The 20,956-nt window shown below is 47.9% G+C and overlaps 1 protein-coding gene and 1 non-coding gene across 2 annotated transcripts in view; one reads left to right on the top strand and one right to left on the bottom strand.

Moving 5' to 3' along the window:
* The first annotated feature begins 9,486 nt into the window (after positions 1-9,486).
* Positions 9,487-9,558, top strand: Trnag-ucc. The gene has a single exon. It is a non-coding gene; the product is annotated as a tRNA-Gly (tRNA).
* A 2,153-nt stretch (positions 9,559-11,711) lies between these two features.
* Slc39a9 (solute carrier family 39 member 9) overlaps positions 11,712-20,956 on the bottom strand; it is a 56,969-nt gene continuing 47,724 nt past the window's right edge. Inside the window, exons 6-7 of the mRNA XM_041657997.1 lie at positions 17,214-17,348; positions 11,712-15,612 (exon numbers count right to left, since the gene is read on the bottom strand). Of these exons, the coding sequence (XP_041513931.1) occupies positions 15,382-15,612; positions 17,214-17,348 (366 nt within the window). The 3' untranslated portion in view covers positions 11,712-15,381. The remainder of the gene's footprint in view (positions 15,613-17,213; positions 17,349-20,956) is intronic.

A 20,956-nucleotide genomic window follows, 5' to 3' on the forward strand; every position in this document is an offset into this window, starting at 1 on the left:
GGGTCCCGGCCTGTCGCTCGGCCGGGGATTTGGCCATTGCACCTCCCCATACCCACCCAGGCGCCCAGCACTCTCCCAGTTCCTTATAATCTGTGGCCCCTACGTCAAAACGAGGGCTGGCTAGGTGTGCGTGGTGAAGAGCAGGGTCATTTGCAGAACTGGACTTGTGATTCCCACTCAGGCTTTCAATGACTTTGCAAACCTCTGGACCGTGTTTTTCTCACCTGCTTGGGGCAGGCCGGTGTCCAGCTAAAACTTTTTGGTAAGTGCCCAAAGACCCGCCTTGTAGAAAAGGTTCCAGCAAGGTTCAGGACCCTTCCCTGTCCCCACAGGTGGGTTTCACTTTGCACTGCTGCGCGACTGTCTGGACCAGATCGAATTTCTTTTCCTGGCACTTGGCAGTCTGTGCTGGCATTTGACACTCGGCGTCAATCTCAAACTGTCAAGGCAGCTTGTGTTCGTGATTTATCTGTGCGTCTCCGGTGCTCCACAGGGCTAGGTGCTCTGTCCCCTTCTGCTCTCAGTGAGGGCATTTGTTGACCGCATCACTCTGGCCAGGCCTCAGGACTGCCTTTGGCCTCCTTCTCTGCAGGTGGAAAGGCACTCCAAAAGTGAAGAAAGGGTTTGTTTGCATACTGGAGCCGCACCCCTCCCTCTCCCCCTTTGAGTCTTTTCCAGGTTAAGAACCCACCAGCCCTCAGAGGCAGCCATAATTCACCGATGCCCTTAGTGAAATAAAGAAGTGAAACTGCATCAGAGTTAACAAATAGATGGGTAATCTGAGAGCCAGATCACTTTGCTCAGACTTGATGAATTTGCCCTGAGCAAGCAACATTGAGGTAGTTAGTATACCATATCTCCAGGGCTCATTTGATGAATGCGAACCCCATGTAACCACCACCCAAAGCAAGAGACCGACCTCTCCAGCCCTAGCACCCTTTCCAGTCAACCCACAATCTTGCCTCACTTTTCATCGTTTGCTTAATTGCCTTAAAATATTTGACCTGAATGCCCTAAAAAAGGCATCCTTCAAAGACTTCACTGTCACCTTCTCTTGTTGTCTTATCTGCCCAGCTTTTCTTCTTTATAGTCTATAAAACTGTTTTTATCTTCCCGAGAATCAAGCCTGGGGCCTTCTGAATGCTCGGCAGCTGCCCTACCATTGAATTGCATTGTCCCTTGCAGGCACTAGGTCCCTTGCAGGTGCTCAGGCCCTTGCAGGTGCTCAGGCCCTTGCAGGTGCTCGTTTATAATCCTGATCCTGGATGCTTTACTACTTTAGGAGGCCTGCAAACACAAACAAACCAAACACACACACACACACACACACACACACACACACACACACACAATGGAAACTTGCACCAAGAGCCTTTGGTACTGTGTTCCCTGGAGCACAGCAGGACCTTGAATTGCAGGTGGTAAACACAGGAAGTAGCACGCACTGGCACTTGCTTTTCCAGGGAAGCAGGTGGCGAAGGCACCCGACTTGCGTCCAGAGGTTTCTATGGCTTCTGGGCTGCCTTGCTGAGGCAGCAGTAGCAAGGGTGCCCACTGCAGTGGGAGTCACTTGGAGTCAGAATCCTGGCAGCACCTGACAGCAGCAGCTAATGCTCTGTGGCATGGGCAGGGTTTGAAGGATTGTTCTAGAAACTCCCCCTCAAGCCTGGCTCTCTGGCCCTCCTGAGAGCCTTTTAGCAAACTCATTCTGTCTCCTGAATCGGGTCAGTGGCAGCCCTGGCCTTGTGGTAAAGGCCAGTGATGAGCTTGTGAGCCATGGCACGGGTAGAGCCACTCGTGAGAAATTTTTCAAGGGGAGGGGCTGAAAAAGCCCAGGGGCTCCTGGGAAATGTTCTGTGATGGAAGAAACGGAGCCTAGGTTTCTTTAATGGTCGAGAGAAGCCAGTCTTGCTCATTTCATCTGCGTGCAGGGTATCTGGACAGCCTTCAACTAACAGTTAAGGTTGGGTAGAAAAACTGTAAGAGGCACGCAATGAGATACTTCAGCGGTTCTCTTCCCCTTGTCAGACAGCCCGGATGCCGCCAGGTCAGGCATGGGCAAAGCTTTTCTGTTCCCACTGTGTTCTCTGCCCAGTTGACGGGTGTCTTAGTGCACAGAGTCCTGGGGAAGACAAACAAGCCAGGCCAGAGGACGAGTAGGTGGGGGGTGCCTAAGCATTCTTTTCTTTATTCCTCCCTTCCTTTCTTTCCTAGAGATAGAATCTTGCTATGTAGCCCAGTGTAATAAGAGACTGTTGTTTCCTGACAGCTCAGACCCGAATAACCATATAGAAACCATATTAATTACAACACTGTTTGACTGATGTCTCAGGCGTATTTCTAGCTAGCTCTTACAACTTAAATTAACCCATTTCTATTATTTTATATTTACCACGAGGCTGGTGGTTTATTACTCCTTGCTTCTTGGGCAGTTACATGGCATCTGCCTTCTTTGGCAGCTACATGGAGTCTCTCTGACTCCACCTACTCTCTCTATATATCTCTGTTTGGATTTCCCACTTGGCTTTACTCTGCTAAGCCATTGGCCAAAACAGCTTTATTCATCAAACAATAAAGCAACACATACACAGAAGGATATCTCACATCGGCCCTGGTCTCAAATTTGTTATCCTCCTGCCTCCACTTCTGGAGTGCTGGAATTACAGGCATGTACTACATGCTTGGCCAGGATGACCCAGTCTTAGCATTCCAATGAGATTAGGGTGGAAACTCAGGCTAAAGGTTGCCCCCAGCCTCCTGGTTAGGTGTGGTGCTGCTGTTCTCAGTGTACCGTCTCCAGTTCACCTAATTTAGCTAATTGTGGCAAGAGGCTAAGGGCAACACTTGAATCTTCATTGCCCCATGAGAAAAATCAAGATGAAAAAGGTTTATCTAACTTTTAATTCAAGTCTGTTGAGTCATATGTCCCCAGGAATTTATGGACTTCTAGATCTTCCATCTTTTTGGAACACAGGTTTTCAAAAATATTCCCTAATAAGCCATTTGTATCTGCTGGAACGGCACCACGCCCCACCCCCATGCCTTTCATCTCTCTTTTCTCAGACAATGTCTCGCTGTGCAACCCTGACTGGCCTGGAAGTCACTGTGAAGACCAGGATGACCTTGAATTCATACAGATATCCTCCTGCCTCTGTCTTTAGAGTACTGGGGTTAAAGGTGTGTGCCACCATTTCTTGCTCTAATCTTCCTAATATTGATCTTCTCTTTTTCTCTTATGATGAGTTTTGCTAGGCTTCCTTAGCCTTATTCCCCAGGGAAAGGCGAGTGTGTTTATCTGCCTGTTCCACAGCCCCATGACACAGGACAATCAGACGCGATGGGAGTCAAGTAAAGCAGAACTTAGTTTATTACTGTGTCAGCTTATATAGGTTAAGTGACATCATGTGATGTAGGGGCAACTTCAGCCAATGAGAGACAGCCAAGCCCTCCCTCTGGCTGGAGGGGTATTTTGCTGTCTCATCCTCGGTAGCTTTGAGACTCCCTCAAACTCAAGCCAGGCTTTTCTCTGTCCTACAGGCCTCGCCCTGAGATAATTTTAGCTCAACAGAGCTTGGCTAAAAGCTGCCAATCTTGTTTGTCTTTCCAAAGAACAAACTCTAGGTGTGGGGAGGTGGCCCTGTGGTTAAGGGCATTTGTTGCTCTCTTGTAGAGGACAAGGGTTCAGTCCCCAGTACCACATGGTGACTCACAACCGCCGGTAACTCCAGTTCCAGGGGATCCGGCGCCCTCTTGTGACCTCTGTGGGCACCAGGCACACATGTGGTACACATACATACATGCAGGTAAACACTCATACATATAAATAATCTTTAAACTATTTCAAAAGAACTGTTTAACTTTTTGTATCTTCTCAGTGTGTTTCATCACTATCTTCTGCTTTGGCATTTGGCTTGTTCTTGTTTGCTAAGACGCTGAGGTGCACTGTTTAGTTGTTTCTGTTTTTTAAGTTATCTACCACTCAGGAGAAACACTTCTGTAATCCAAGTATTCGGGAAGCTGAGGCAGGAGGATCACAGCTTGGAGATCAGACTGGGCTACATAATGAGACACTGTCTCAAAAAAAAAAAAGTTGGGCTGGAGAGATGGCTCTGAGGTTAAAAACACTGACTGCTCTTCCAGAGGTCTTGAGTTCAATTCCCAGCAACCATGTGGTGGTTCACAACCATCTATAATGAGATCTGGTGCCCTCTTCTGGTGTGTAGGCAAACATGCAGGCAAAACACTGTATAATAAGCAAATCTTTAAAACAATAATAATAATAATAATAAGTTGTGTACCCAAGGTTACATAGCTAGGCTTTCCCTGAAACATGCCTGGGTCTGTGTATACATGTGGAGTGGGGCAAGCTGTCGATCAGACATCTTGATTTGCTCTGAATCTAGACTTTCCCACTGCAGTTCACGGCTTGTCAACTGTAGTGGGAACTTGGGAAATGCTAAGCCACTTTGAGTATTCTCCATGTTAGTCATTTCTCAATTGAGAACTTACCTGAGGGTTCTTTAAGGGTTATCTAAGGGTTCTTAGGATGTATTTTACGTGTTCATATGTTTAGTTGGGTGAGTTTTGTGTGCACCATGTGCAGGAGCCCTGAGGAGGCCAGAAGAGGGTGTCAGACCCTCTGGAACAGGAGTGTTAATACCCCACTCTACGTGAACAGCAGCCTCCAGGAAGGAGCTGTGTGAGGGAAACCTGATGGGGTTGCAGCTCTCGGCTCTTAGACACAAGACCAACTTCCACACTCAGAAAAGACAATAAAACATTCCCTGAAGGGAAATGGAGACAAGGGCTTCCCTGGCATCAGACCCTGACTGGGCTGCAAAAGCTTCCAGCAACATGTTCAAAAGTTCTTCCCACAGTGTCGTCTCCTCAGCTCCCTACCCACTCTATCCCAGAGCCCCACCCTCGGGCACACAGACCATTTCCTCTGTTTCCAGGCATGCTCCAAGTGAAGGACCCAGGAATGATACAACCTGGTTTCCCTGAGCTACCACAGCACCCAGGTATCCCTATAGGAGCAAGAAGTAGAAGTGGCTAGCTCTGGGCTAGCTCTGGTCAAGCCTGGAGCAGCATCATGTCTCCCTCCGCTAGCACTAATTGCTGGGCTCACATAAAGGCTGTGGCCAGTTTCAGATAACCTTGGTATAGTGGATCTTTGCCTGTTCTACTCCAGCCCACTGCTTGGTTTAGAGTTTCTCTCCGGTGACTGCTGCTCTTCTTTACATGAGCTACTTCAGGACAGGGACGGGGTATGTAGTAGGCACAGGACAGGGACGGGGTATGTAGTAGGCACAGGACAGGGACGGGGTATGTAATAGGCACAGGACAGGGACGGGGTATGTAGTAGGCACAGGACAGGGACGGGGTATGTAGTAGGCACAGGACAGGGACGGGGTATGTAGTAGGCACAGGACAGGGACGGGGTATGTAGTAGGCACAGGACAGGGATGGGGTATGCAGTAGGTACAGGACAGGGATGGGGTAATGTAGTAGGCACAGGACAGGGATGGGGTATGCAGTAGGTACAGGACAGGGATGGGGTAATGTAGTAGGCACAGGACAGGGATGGGGTATGTAGTAGGCACAGGAATGGGGTATGTAGTAGGCACAGGACAGGGACAGGGTATGTAGTAGGCACAGGACAGGGATGGGGTATGCAGTAGGTACAGGACAGGGATGGGGTATGCAGTAGGCACAGGACAGGGATGGGGTAATGTAGTAGGCACAGGACAGGGACAGGGTATGTAGTAGGCACAGGACAGGGATGGGGTAATGTAGTAGGCACAGGACAGGGATGGGGTATGCAGTAGGCACAGGACAGGGATGGGGTATGTAGTAGGCACAGGACAGGGATGGGGTATGTAGTAGGCACAGGACAGGGATGGGGTAATGTAGTAGGCATTCGGCAAGTGCCTAGTGCATTGACGCATCTTTGCCCAGTGGTTTTCTGCTTTTGTTGGTCAGCCAAATGGAGACCAGTGTCTCAAGCTCATAGCTTCCTCACCTATAAGATGGAATCTGTGGCTTGTCTGAGAATGATGTGGAAGTTGCTTTTCCATGACAGACTTTGAGACATTGGCTGTGAGAGCCAAGGGTAATCACTGGGCTTCTGAGGGCCTTGTGTTCTCAGCCTTTGCTACTCTCCACTCCCAGCATGAACTCTCTCCCACACAGCAGGATCATCCAGAGTCCAGGCTTACCGGTTGTCCCCCATCTGATCTCAAAGTCCAAAGCTGGCCACGTGAGCTGGCAATACCCTCTGCTGGTCGCCACTGCCTTGACTCTAGCCCCCGACTCCTGACCTTCAGCTGTAATACCTGACACACACACACACACGCACACATGCACACACGTGCGTGTGTACACACACACAAGAACACTCGCACTTGCACACACACACACACACACGTTCTGATGTTTTGTCATTACTCCTGCGTCTTTTCTCTGCTCGCCCTTCCTTTGGTCTAGAATGTTGCTCTTCCTTCTTAGTTCTGCTCACACTCAGGCCAAACGACTCCCCTGTAATGCCTTCCCCACGTCACGCCCTGATAAACTCCTTTTTGTTGTGCTTTGTTTCTTCTGTGATTGGATTTTCTAATGTCAGGTGCGGTTGCTGTGCAAGGCTTGGCTGCCTCCAGAGTAACCTTGGAGAGATGTGTCCTTGTCTCGTTTCGGTTTCTGTGAAAAAAATACTTCAACAAAAAGCAACATAGGAAACTCTTTACCTGGCTTTTTTTTTTTAAATATTTATTTATTTATTATGTATACAATAGTCTGTCTACATGTATGCCTGCAGGCCAGAAGAGGGCACCAGACCTCATTACAGATGGTTGTGAGCCATCATGTGGTTGCTGGGACTTGAACTCAGGACCTTTGGAAGAGCAGGCAATGCTCTTAACCACTGAGCCATCTCTCCAGCCCCCTTTACCTGGCTTATAATTAACTCCAAATTACAATCCATTTTTGGTAGGTCAAGGCAGGAATGCAAACAGCCAATCACACCACATCCATGACCAAGAGCAGAGCATATAATCGCTTGCTTGCTTAGTGTTCAGCTAGCTTTCTCTACTCACACACAGGCCAGAGCCTAGCCCATGGTACCCATCCACCATCAATTAACAGGACAGTCTTCCACAGGCATGCCTACTGCTCTAGGTAATTCCTCACTGAGACTTCCTCCCAGGTGATACTAGGTTGTTAAAATTAACCAGTGCAGGAGGTAATGTGGGGTGCATGCACCAGGGGTCAGGACAAAGCCAGGGAAAGTTGAAGGTAGGGGAGGCAAATCAGAGCATGGAAGACTGGTCCCCACCAGCCCTGCAGGAAGGCTTGCCTGCCCAGAGCATGCCCACCTGAGGCCACTCTGCGGCCCCCGTTAGAGATTTCCCTGGCAGGCTCCCTTGCACCAGTCTCAAAGATCAGCTTGTTCTCATCATCATCAGGCGGCCTGTTGCTCTAACTGCCCACAGGTGCTCACACCCAAGGATGCCAGGGTCGATGTTTCTGGGGGGAGCTGGAACACCTTGCTGTCCTGCCACTTCCCAGCACTAATATGGGCTTTGGGGACCCCAGGGCAGCACTCGGGCAGCAGACTTCTCAGAAATGCATATGCTGCTGCCTCTTAAAGGGTGCTAGGTGGATAAAAATACATATATTAATTTAGCTTCTATCCAGGCAGTGGTGGCACATGCCTCCTAGCACTCAGGAGGCAGAGGCAGGTGGATCTCTGTGAGTTCGAGGCCTGGTCTACAAGAGCTAGTTCCAGGGCAGGCTCCAAAGCTACAGAGAAACCCTGTCTCAAACACACATACACACACACACACACACACACACACACACCACACACACACAATTTAGCTTCTAAGAAGATGGGTATTTTATTTGGGTCTTGGTAGATATGTTGAGTTTGGCTAGTAAAGCCGTAAGCCATTTATTGTTATAATCTTACATGTTCCTAAAACATCCCCGAGGGAGATCCAGGGAGTTGGTCCCTCATTAGAACTGAATACAAAATTCAGCAGGCCAGATAGGCACCAGTGTTAGTTCCAGCTTCACTCAATAAAAAGGTTGAAGGCAAGTTACTTTGAAACCCTCTAGAACTCACATATCAAAAGGGGGCCCTATCACATGGTTTGGTGGTGCATATCTGAAGTCCCAGCAATTTGGGAGGCTGAAGCAGGTGAATCATGAATTCAGGGCCAGCCTGGGCTACACAGTGAGACCCAGCCTTAAGTGGGGAGAGGGCCTTCCACTACTCAGCACCATATTAGCTTGGGATGTTGGTGCAAGTCCCCCAAGGTTGATTTCTGATTCTCAAAGTACTGAGTTAATCTGTCTATGACCAACATTCAGGATAATCCCCTAAACATACCTAATCTTGTAGGACAAGGGCTGCAACAGAAGAGAATTTAAAAAGGCATGCTTCTTCTGCCCCTACCTTTTATCCTGAGCCTAGAAGATCCAGCTAAACCACAGCCAGGAGAGATGGCTTAGTGGTCAAGAACACTTGCTGCTCTTTCAGAGGACCTGGGTTTGATTCCCAGCACTGACATGATTCACAAACATCCCTAACTTTGGTTTGGATCCAAACCCTCTCTGGTCGTCTGAGGTTACCAGACAAGCACATTGTGCACATATAAGCATGCAGACAAAATGCTCACGCACATAAAATAGTATACACACACACACACACACACACACGCACGCACACATTTTGATGAGAATGGTAGTGGTCTATGCACAGAGGAGGGTGGTGGGCAGGGTCACTCTTAGGACATGCCTTTTTTTATAGCTCAGGAGCAGAGAGAACAGGAACATTGGGGAAAGGCCAGAGGCAGGGCGAGTCTGCCAGGGTGAAGCAGGACTCTGCTCAGAGTGTGGAACAAGGGAGACTTTAGTCCCTGGTCAGTAATTCAGGGAGACAGGAATGCAGGCATGGGAAGGGGAACATCTCCCAATCACTAGAATGAAGAGACCCAGAACTCCCCAGCTACTCCATCCACGTATCACCCATATGGCGACCAGGCAGGACCGCGCCTGGCAGGGGACACTGATATGACCCACTTATCTCTAGAATTTTATATTTCTCTGAACCCTCTCTCCCCTTGGCAGGATCCCATGTAGTCAAGGCTGGCCTTAAACTCCAGATCTTCCTAAGAAATAACACAAAGTAAGGACTGCTCGCTACTTGGCTAGCGTCTTTCACTCTCCCAGAAGTGAGGGCAGGGTACAATGCTAACTCCCTGACTTCAGATTTCACTTCTCTAAGAGGTGGCAGGGACCACAAGTAGTGTGTCCTCTTTGCTGGTTTTTATCTTTTTAAATTTTTATTATTTATTTAATTTTAAAAGCTGGCTTTATTTGTTAAAACATAAACAAAATATCACTGTAGGCAATTGTCAGAAGAACCAAGTTATGGAATCAGCTTAGCCACTTATCAACAGATAAATGGTTAAGGAAAATGTGGTGGCATTGGTGGTATAGTGGTGAGCATAGCTGCCTTCCAAGCAGTTGACCCGGGTTTGATTCCCGGCCAATGCACAGTACCCACCTTTTGGGGGCTGGAGAGATGGCTCAGAGGATAAGAGCACTGACTGCTCTTCCAGAGGTCCTGAGTTCAATTCCCAGCAACCACATGGTGGCTCACAGTCACCTGTAATAAGATCTGGTGCCCTCTTCAGGCCAGCAAGCATACAGATAGACAGAACACTGTATACATAATAAATAAATCTTTAAAAAAAAAAAGGAAAGAAAGAAAATGTGTATGCATATGTAACAGGAGGAACGGCCTGGCTATCTTACACCCAAAATAATCACACAGAAACTGTATTCATTTAAACATTGCCTGGCCCATTAGTTCTAACTTCTTATTGGCTCATTCTTATATCTTAATTTAATCCATTTTTATTAATCTGTGACTGTGGCTTACCAGCAAGATTCTAACCAGTGTCCATCTCAGGCAGGAGATCCATGGCATCTGCCACTCTGCCCTTCTTCCCAGCATTCAGTCTGTCTACTCCTCCTACCTAAGTTCTGTCCTATCAACTAGGCCAAGGCAGTTTCTTTATTCATTCTCCAATGAAAGCAACACAGAAACAGAAGGAACTCCTACACCATGTACACATGGTGGAATATTATTTGGTCCTAAGGAACAAAATTACAACCTTTGCAGGGACACAGGTGGAACTGTAGATCACTGTGCTATGTGCAATAAGCCACACAACAAATACTACATCTTATCTCAGCTCTGATCTCAATTTAAAAGAGATCACCCACCTCAATCCCAGACTCTGCCTTTATTCCCCAAAGGAGGCAGACTTCTGAATCTAAGGCTGACCTGGTCTACATAGTGAGTTTCAGATGAATTCCGACTACATAGTGAGACCCTATCAAAAGAAGGCAGACAGTTTGGGAAGGAGCCAGCAGAAAAGGGAGAGGAGGGAAAACAGAGGGCAATAAAGGGATTAATATGATTAAAGTGCATCATATTATCTGTAGGCAGATGTCATAATGAAATTCCTATTTTGTACAATTATATATATGATATATATATTATAAATGATATATTAAATATATGATTTATTGAGCTGGGGGGTCTCGTGCAAACCAGGCTGGCCTTGAACTATGCAGTGAAGAACGACCCTGAACTTCTGACCCTCCTGCCTCTACCTGAGTGCTAGAATTATGGGCACCAGCCACCATCCCTGCTGCATACAGTATTGGAAACTGAACATGCAGGGTCTCTTGCATACCAGACAAGCATTCTACCAACTGAGCTACATCCCAGAGCCTGTCGTTTTTGTTGTTTGGTTGGCTTTGCTGAGACAGGGTCTCACTCCTTAGCGCATCTTGAATTCATGGCAGCCTAACTGCTTCTGCCTCTACAGTGCTAAGTCAACAGGCATGGGCATGCCATTAATAAATACAATAAACATGTTACTAATAAATACAATTTAAAAAAACAACTCCATGTGCCAGTGAGATCGCTCAGTGGGTAAAGGTGCTTGTGGCTTGTCAAGCAAGCCTGGCAGCCCAAGTCCAAACCAACCCAGAGGAGGAAACTCATGAAAGTTGTTCTCTGCCCTCCAGACTGAGGCATGCCTGCGCCTGACCGCCCCCATGCCTAATTCAAATGTCAGCAATTCCATTTAAGTATCTTTCTCCAGACACAACTGATCAGAGCATTTATATGCTCATATAACACCCTTAACCTTTGGAAGGGGCACATAATGATCCACTTGCCTGCTTCTCTTTTGGAAAAGCTACTTTTATAAATTAATATCTGCTAATGAGCAGCAAGAAAGGAGATGATTACCACTGGGTTTGTCTTTTGGAGCAGTGGCATTCAGGGTTCCTCATTTCCCCTCTCTTTCCTCCTCTGTCTAAAGGGTACCCTTCTTCTGTCCTTTACAACCTACCATTACCTAAAAATATTTATATTTGTTTTTATGGGGGTGGGGCACACATACCACAGTACACATGTGGAGATCATAGGTCACTCATAGGAGTTGGCTCTCTCCTTCCACCATGTGGGTTTCAGGATTGAACCCAGGGCACTGGGCTTGGCAGTAGGTGTCTTTACCAGCTGAGCCATCCTGACTACCCACCTGTTTGATTGTTCAAATCTGCATCAGGCCTGGTTGCCAAACACAAATACTGCCATTGTATAAATAAAGAACCATTCACATAAGATGTGCACTAATAAAAATTTAATATCATAAAACAAATCAAAAAACAGCAATTTTGAAACCATTCACAATTAAAGTGGAAAGAGACAAAATTATAAGGCAGCCATCCATGGAATGAATTTATGTGTACAAAGGATCCAGAAAAGGAAACATCTGAAATCACCGTTCAGGCCACCAGACCAGGAGAACTATGATGTCACCACACCCTCAGACTCCCGGCCTACAGGAAGACATCACCAGACAAAGAGCGGACAAAACCAGTCTGTTCAGCAGCTGTGCTGGACTGAGCACATCTAAAGCAGCGCTACGTGATCTGCCAGTCCTGTCCCTGCAGCCACACACCTGCGGGGCTCCTGAGCTGAACTGCAATGTCTCAAGCACAAAAAGGTTGTCGTTGTACAGTATCTCCACCAGTGCTCTTCAGGGGCGAGGCCCATCTGTGCTGCGCAGAAACCTGCTGCTGCAAGCCTCTCTTGTAGAACGGCTGCCGAGGGCGTGGCCCTGGGCTGCAACAGTCTGGGGCTCTGGTTTGTGCTGTTGGCATACAGTTCCCATGATCACAACTTCACTACCATGAGTTTCAGGGCTTAACACACTCTGTCGCTGGTGTGTCCCTCCTAGTTCTAACCCCTGAAAAAGAGACCCAGTCAGGGACAGACTGTTTTTTTTTTTTTAATCTTTTTCCCTTTTCTACAAGAAATGGCACCTTTTCTTTTCTTTTCTCTAATAATCCAAAAACCCCAGAGCAGGCTGACCTGGCTGTCTTTAATTGAGAAATTTGAAGACTAGGGTGGAATGGGGAGACACACTGCCTCGGTACTGTTCCAACTGCTGGTGTTCCAGGCCAGAATGTCTGCCTGTAAGACACAAGCTGGCAACAGCACAGACAGAAAAGCAGAATCAAACAGGAACACCGCTGCGACACTGGGGACCCAGTGAGGGGAGTGGATCAGTGTTTTCAACTTATAGTTGCCTTTTAGCAGCATGACTGGAATCTGAAGTACATCCATGTCTCCCAGAGAAAGGGGCTCCAATTGTAATTAAGACTGCTTTGGTTATGAGGAAGGATGGCCCATGCTTTTTATGTAGTACTTCTTTGGTAGCCCATAACTCCACTGGTAATCACGGCAGCAGCCGAAGCATCACCAATGTGTTCAAATGTGTTATCGCATTAAGGCATCCACACCTCTGGAGGGAGTTTTGAGGAGGAAAATGACAGAAACACGTTGGAAAGTGAACATCAAGGTGGCCTCTCTGAGGTCACTGCCTGCCCGTGAGCAACCTCTCCCTCCCTAGACAGAGGCTCTTACCCTACGGCATGGTTCCTGCTGCCTAAAATGCATTGGACCCCTATTAAGGTTCTATGGCTATTTGAGCCTGATGTCCAGGGAAGGGATGAGTGGTTCCCAGGCAGCAGCTCAGGGCCTGCGAAGGGCCCCAGCTTTGGAAGGCTCATTACCACTGAGGTGGGGGTGGGGGGCAAATTTAGCAGTTTGATGGTTCAGTCCTTGCCAGAGTCCAAGGCCCAACCCAGCAAGATATTCTAACCAAGCTTAGAAGCAAGATGGCAAGGCACTGCTGAGTGAAAGAGGCTCTGGCCAGCGCAACAATCCCTGACTACTACATGTAGTAAGATGACAGAGGTTACTTCGATTCAAACCAAACCAGACACAGAAATTGGCTATTTACTTGACACAGTAAAGTTTCTAGAAAGAATCATGATAACTGTACTTTGGAAGGACTTGATGAGCCCAGACCTTTCCCAAGTTAGCTGTTTGTGCCTCATCAGGAGTCACCCAGCTCCCACACTGCACGCCTTCTGTCACCTCACGTGGGCTGCAATGGCTACCAGCCTCCAAACAAAACTGCACTTCTGCTAACTTTCTTCACTGTGGCCAGCAGAGGGCTTGCGAGTTTAATTCCACAGCTGCTGCCCTGGTGGCAGTTTAGGAGAGAAAAGGAAACCACAGGCATGCTGGCAGTGTCCTAAAAATACAAATGACTGGAGCCACTGCGCTGAAGAAACTAGTCTTGGCTCTCTCTTTATGTAAAGTGTTTTGACATGATACAGAAAATATAAATTAATACAGTATTATACACTTGTCTGACAAAACAGGGTTTAGGCAGATTTTGGCAAACATGGAAAAATCACCTTCGTTTGTTGAATACTTTCTCTGTCTCCACTGCTTAAATTATCAAAGTATTAGTGATATGTCAACTCACACATGAGGAGGTGACATTTTTAAGGGCTTGAAAAAGTGGTATTTGCCACCAAGGTAACTCATTTGAAGGAAATGAAGAATAGGGACAGTGCTGGCTGTCTTTATCATCATGGTTCAGAAGTGGTTGTCCTGATGAAAAGTCATCTCACACCAGTCCTGACATCAGCAGGAGCAGTGAGCAGCACACAGGTAGCGGGCAGGAAAGAGCACAGCACGGGGAGAGTGGACACTGACATGATTACAGGAGCTTGAGGCCAGCAGCGGACACTCCCTTCTGACGCTCCTGCTGCTCCTGCACAGGAGCTGAGCAGAGGACAAGGACTCAGCCAGAGGGACTGCCGGCTGCTAAAAGAAATAACAGCAGTTCTCAGCCTGTGGGTTTGTGACCCCCACAGGTGTTGCATATCAGATATCTACATTACAATTCACAGCAGTAGCAAAATTACAGTTATGAAGTAGCAATGAAAATAATTTTATGGTTGGGGGTCACCACAACATGGGGAACTGCATTAAAGGGTCATAGTATTAGGAAGGTTGAGAAGCACTGACTTAGCAGAAAAGGACAACACACTTTGTAATAGTGTTACTTAATAAAAGGCTACTACAAAGATGTCAGTTACTAGCCAAATTCCTGGAAAATTTAACATCCCTTAATTCACTGTGATCACGCTGTTGTTGAAGGCTGTGCCTGAACAGATCCTGGCTCCTCAGGAAGAATGTGCTGCAGACAGGCATCCTGCAAAGGCTACTTCAGGAAAATGCTGTAAGATACCGGACCCTCTTCAAAAGCCAGCCCCACCTTCACTGCCCTACTGGCAGGGTAGGCTCTGTTTAGGGAGGCACGTGCAAAGGAGATGCTCAAGACTCTAGACATCTTTCGCTGGACATCTCTCTCAGGTACAAGTCAGCTTGTGTCTTCTGCCCTTATTTTCCTTACTCTAACCTCAAATTAATTACCATCACCTTTAGCATCAAGAGGGTGAGTGTTGCCACCTTCTCTCAAGGTGTGTGGCACAGATGCTAAAGCACCAGTCAGAGACGGTGGGACCCATGTTAAAAACCAACGGAGAAAGTGGTAGAGCCTCTACACTAAGGGGAAAAACTTTAGCATAATTACAGAACACTGTATTGTCATAATTACTATTTCATTGTATGAAGTTCTCCACTTTTCTTTAAAACTAAATTCCATCTTCCCTGAGAATAGGGTTAAGAGAAACATCAAAACTCAATATGTCAAAGTCCCTTTAAAAGACAACACAAAGTCTCTGTCTGACTATAATGTTCCTGCTACGCGCTGTTCCGCTTCTCCACGATTGACCCTCATCTCCCTCGGACTCTAGGAACACGGTGGAGATGGGCAAGGTGAGACGAGACACTGAGGAAGTGAGGGGCGTCCCACGCTTGCTCTTCTTCCTGGATGGCAATGGCCGTGGACTGAGGCTGGAACCTGAACGTTAATGCTGGTGTCCTATTGATAGGATGAGTGGAATGAGGCACCCCAGAACCAGGGCGGCCACCTCGAGGCGGCTGAGGCCTTTCCCTCCAGTGGAGTCTGCTTTGTGGCTGTGCCCCATTCCACCCACTTCAGGGAGGACGTGAACAGTGGCAACATAAAGAAATGTCCCAGCAGAGAACAGCATGGCCACTCCAGTGGCATTGACCTCTGAAAGGGCTTCTTTGCTGCTCTGTGAATTAGAAGAGAGAACGAGGAAAAAAGTCACATCAAAGTTGGAGACAGGAAGATGTCCCAACTAAATCTGAGTATTTATTTATGCTTGGTGCTGCTTGGTACATGGAGGCATCTTGAGATAGAAAATTCAAGGGGAGGTCTCAAATAAAAGACTGAGAACACCAGTGACAACATGCAATCACAGATTTAAAATTTATTTAAAATTCATAATTTTCATTATACAGATACTATGATTTGAGAAAATAATAAAATAAAAAAAAATCAAGCTAATTAATATCTACGCTTGTGTTTTTGCAGGAAGAACATTTAAAATTTACTCTTACCATTGTGAAATGAAAGCTGTATCAATAACAGCTGCTTTTCAAAGCCACTTTCAAGTGCTGGTTAGGAGGTTTCACTTATGTCTGAGATGAATCTCAGAATTTTAGTCATAATTCATTAGTTCTAACATTTAATAAGTATCCTCTATGTACCAGGCCAGGTGCTTGAGACAGACTAATCAAGATGCAACAGAGGCAGGCGGATCTCTGGGTTTGAGGCAAACCTTGTCTACATTAAGAATTCTAGGACAGTTAGGGCTACACAGAGAGACACTGTCTCAAAAACAAAACACAACAGAAGTACGCAATAGCTGCCCTCACAACATTTAAAATGTATCCCATTCATTTGTAGCAGGCTTTCTAGAACCAGCAGTCCCCAAATCATGACATGGAGACTTATTATTAATTATCTTATGCTTGTTCCACTAGCTCTTACAACTTAAATATAACCTGTTTCTCATCATCTACATTTTGCTTTGGGGCTTTTTACTTTTCCTTCAATCCTGCTGCTCCTGCTGCTTCTGTGGCTCGCTGGCTGGCTGCTACCTGGCTGGCCTGGGGCATCTCCCTCTTTTCTCCCTTGTTCTCTCTTCTCCCCCAATCTAGATTCCTCCTCCTACTTAATCTCTTTGCCTACCAGCCCTGCCTATCCCTCTGCTGTCTAGCTATTGGCCATTCAGTTTTTTATTAGATAAATCAGGTTCCTTAGGCAAGCAAGATAAAATAAATGTAACACATCTTTACATAGTTAAACAAATGCAGAATAAATAAATGTAACATCTTTGCCTAAAGTACTACTCCACAACATTCAGTAATCTGGGTTTGTAGTTTTTGATTATTTAAGACAAGGTCTCATAATATAACCTGGGCTAGGCTTGAACTCTCCTGCCTCAGTCTCCCAAGTGCTGGGATTACAGACATGTGCCACCATACCTGTGATCATTTGCTAATCTTTATACAGCCAGCCACAGTCTTTTCTATTAAGAAGAGTAAATCTGTGTGCCCAGGCCATTGGTTAAAACTTCACACCTTGTCCCAGACACAGCATGTACTGCCATGCTTCCTGTGGAAGGTTCTGAAGCACAGCAGTCAGTGAAGAGATACTTGTATTTGAGAAGAAACTATCAGGGCTGCATCATGTTTCAGTAAGTTTATGGTTTTGTGTTGGGTCAGTCATAGCTCTCAGTCCCATTAGTTCACGTGCTGCAGACTTTACATCTATATCTATGTGGGGAACTAGGTACATGACCGTACAGTAAGGGATGCTCACACTTACCTTACTTAATCCTAAGTATGTCAGCATGGACATGGCTGGTGCTGCCAATGCAAATACCAGCAAGTGCTTTCTAATTCGATTCCGCTCCAGGCCAGCATGGATCAGGAAGGAAACCAGCCCAAATGCTGCTGGAGCCTGGAAATGACAAAGTAGCCCTTATTATCACTTGACAAATAGGGCTTGCTTCCATCTCAAGAAACATACGGTGTCGTCTGTGGCCTGCCTGCACCAAGCGGGGTAGGCGCTTTGCCTGCGGGCTGCCCAACCAGCACGGAGGCCTGATCTTTCGGCGCCAGGAGACCCAGCATTGGGGTGAGTTTCTGGCCCACGGCGCCAGCCTGGGACGGGGAGCTCGGGGGTTTCTTGGCCCCCTGTCCTGCTTGGGCTCTCTGCTGCCTCTTTCTTCCTGGCCCACCCAGCTTCCGTCCAGACCCCTCCCCACTTCGCCCCCACTGCCCTCTTTTGGCGCGTAGCATCGCCCAGCGCAGCCTATCTGGGCGCTGGGTCCGAGTAGCCGGGGCTCCCGGGGGGCAGCAGTTCCTTTGTTTCTGTGGCCTGCCTGCACCAAGCGGGGTAGGCGCTTTGTCTGCGAGCTGCCCAACCAGCACGGAGGCCTGATCTTTCGGCGCCAGGAGACCCAGCATTGGGGTGAGTTTCTGGCCCACGGCGCCAGCCTGGGACGGGGAGCTCGGGGGTTTCTTGGCCCCCTGTCCTGCTTGGGCTCTCTGCTGCCTCTTTCTTCCTGGCCCACCCAGCTTCCGTCCAGACCCCTCCCCACTTCGCCCCCACTGCCCTCTTTTGGCGCGTAGCATCGCCCAGCGCAGCCTATCTGGGCGCTGGGTCCGAGTAGCCGGGGCTCCCGGGGGGCAGCAGTTCCTTTGTTTCTGTGGCCTGCCTGCACCAAGCGGGGTAGGCGCTTTGTCTGCGGGCTGCCCAACCAGCACGGAGGCCTGATCTTTCGGCGCCAGGAGACCCAGCATTGGGGTGAGTTTCTGGCCCACGGCGCCAGCCTGGGACGGGGAGCTCGGGGGTTTCTTGGCCCCCTGTCCTGCTTGGGCTCTCTGCTGCCTCTTTCTTCCTGGCCCACCCAGCTTCCGTCCAGACCCCTCCCCACTTCGCCCCCACTGCCCTCTTTTGGCGCGTAGCATCGCCCAGCGCAGCCTATCTGGGCGCTGGGTCTGAGTACCCGGGGCTCCAGGGCGGGCAGCAGTTCCTTTGTTTCTGTGGCCTGCCTGCACCAAGCGGGGTAGGCGCTTTGTCTGCGGGCTGCCCAACCAGCACGGAGGCCTGATCTTTCGGCGCCAGGAGACCCAGCATTGGGGTGAGTTTCTGGCCCACGGCGCCAGCCTGGGACGGGGAGCTCGGGGGTTTCTTGGCCCCCTGTCCTGCTTGGGCTCTCTGCTGCCTCTTTCTTCCTGGCCCACCCAGCTTCCGTCCAGACCCCTCCCCACTTCGCCCCCACTGCCCTCTTTTGGCGCGTAGCATCGCCCAGCGCAGCCTATCTGGGCGCTGGGTCCGAGTAGCCGGGGCTCCCGGGGGGCAGCAGTTCCTTTGTTTCTGTGGCCTGCCTGCACCAAGCGGGGTAGGCGCTTTGTCTGCGGGCTGCCCAACCAGCACGGAGGCCTGATCTTTCGGCGCCAGGAGACCCAGCATTGGGGTGAGTTTCTGGCCCACGGCGCCAGCCTGGGACGGGGAGCTCGGGGGTTTCTTGGCCCCCTGTCCTGTTTGGGCTCTCTGCAGGGCCTCTACTCCCCGGGTGCTGCCTCTTTCTTCCTGGCCCACCCAGCTTCCGTCCAGAGCCCTCCCCACTTCGCCCCCACTGCCCTCTTTTGGCGCGTGGCATCGCCCAGCCCAGCCTATCTGGGCGCTGAGTCCGAGTAGCCGGGGCTCCCGGGGGGCAGCAGTTCCTTTGTTTCTGTGGCCTGCCTGCACCAAGCGGGGTAGGCGCTTTGTCTGCGAGCTGCCCAACCAGCAGGGAGGCCTGATCTTTCGGCGCCAGGAGACCCAGCATTGGGGAGACCCAGCATTGGGAGAGCCAACATTGGGGAGAGACAGCGTTTGGTAGGCAAGGAGACCTAATCCGGTAAAAGAAGATCCATAGGGAGCATTTGGAAGAAGAGATGGGCCGACGTCAAGGCAAGAATTCGCCCAACAAGCTGAAAAGCAACATGAAGCTACCAGAAACAAGCGACCTCACAACGGGAGGACAAGAACCCCTTAATCAAGAGGAAGGAGAAAAGATTGACTTCATGAAAGTGATTGACACCCTTAAACAGCATGTAAAAAACGCCCTTATAGAAATGGATGAGAAATATAACAGAAAGTTTGAAGAATTGAATAAATCAGTGAATGATACCCTAGAAAACCAAGGAAAAACAATCAAACAGATAATGGAAACAGTTCAAGACCTGAAAACTGAAATGGAGGCAAAGAAGAAAACACAAACAGAGGGCCGTCTGGACATGGAAAATCTAGGTAAACGAATAGAGACTACAGAAACAAGCATAACCAGCAGAATACAAGAGATAGAAGAAAGACTCTCGGATTCTGAAGATACCATAGAGAAAATAAACACACTGATCAAAGAAAGCAGCAAGTCCAACAAACTCTCATCACAAAACATTCAGGAAATATGGGACACAATAAAAAGACCAAACCTAAGAATAATAGGAGTAGAAGAAGGAGAAGAAGGGCAGCTCAATGGTCCAGAAAATCTATTTAATAAAATTATAGAAGAAAACTTTCCCAACCTAAGGAAAGATTTTCCTATGAAGGTGCAAGAAGCATACAGAACACCGAATAGGCTGGATCAAAAAAAAACATCCCCTCGCCATATAATTATCAAAACACAAAGCATACAAAATAAGGAAAGAATATTAAGAGCTGCAAAGGAAAAAGGCCAAATTACTTATAAAGGTAAACCTATCAGACTTACACCTGACTTCTCCATGGAAACCATGAAAGCCAGAAGGTCCTGGTTAGATGTACTGCAGAAACTGAGAGACCATGGGTGCAAGCCCAGATTACTATACCCAGCCAAGCTTTCATTCACTATAAATGGAGAAAATAAAATTTTCCAGGATAAAAACAAATTTAAACAATACGCAGCCACAAATCCAGCCTTACAGAAAGTAATTGAAGGAAAATCACTAACCAAGGAGTCCAACAATGACCACAATACCTCAGACATCTAGAGACCCTTCACCAACACAAAACAAAGAAGGGAAACTCACAAACTCTACGACTAAAAAAAAAAATGACCGGAGTTAACAACCACTGGTCATTAATATCACTTAATGTCAATGGACTCAACTCACCTATAAAAAGGCACAGGCTAAGAGATTGGATAAGAAAACAGGATCCAACATTCTGCTGTTTACAAGAAACACACCTCAACCACAAAGACAGGCACCTACTCAGAGTAAAGGGCTGGGAAAAGGCCTATCAAGCAAATGGTCCTAAGAAACAGGCAGGTGTGGCCATACTAATCTCTAACAAAGTTGACTTTAAACTTAAATCAATCAGAAGAGATGGAGAGGGGCATTTTATACTCATAACAGGAACAGTTCATCAGGATGAAGTCTCAATCCTGAACATCTATGCCCCTAATATAAAAGCACCCACGTACATAAAAGAAACATTGCTAAAATTCAAGGCAGCCATCAAACCGCACACACTAATAGTAGGAGACTTCAACACTCCTCTCTCACCAATGGACAGGTCAATCAGACAGGAACCTAACA

Source organism: Microtus oregoni, unplaced genomic scaffold (genome assembly GCF_018167655.1).
Source record: "Microtus oregoni isolate MIOR12 unplaced genomic scaffold, Mior012 000009F_ref0000495, whole genome shotgun sequence".
Lineage (NCBI taxonomy): Eukaryota > Metazoa > Chordata > Mammalia > Rodentia > Cricetidae > Microtus > Microtus oregoni.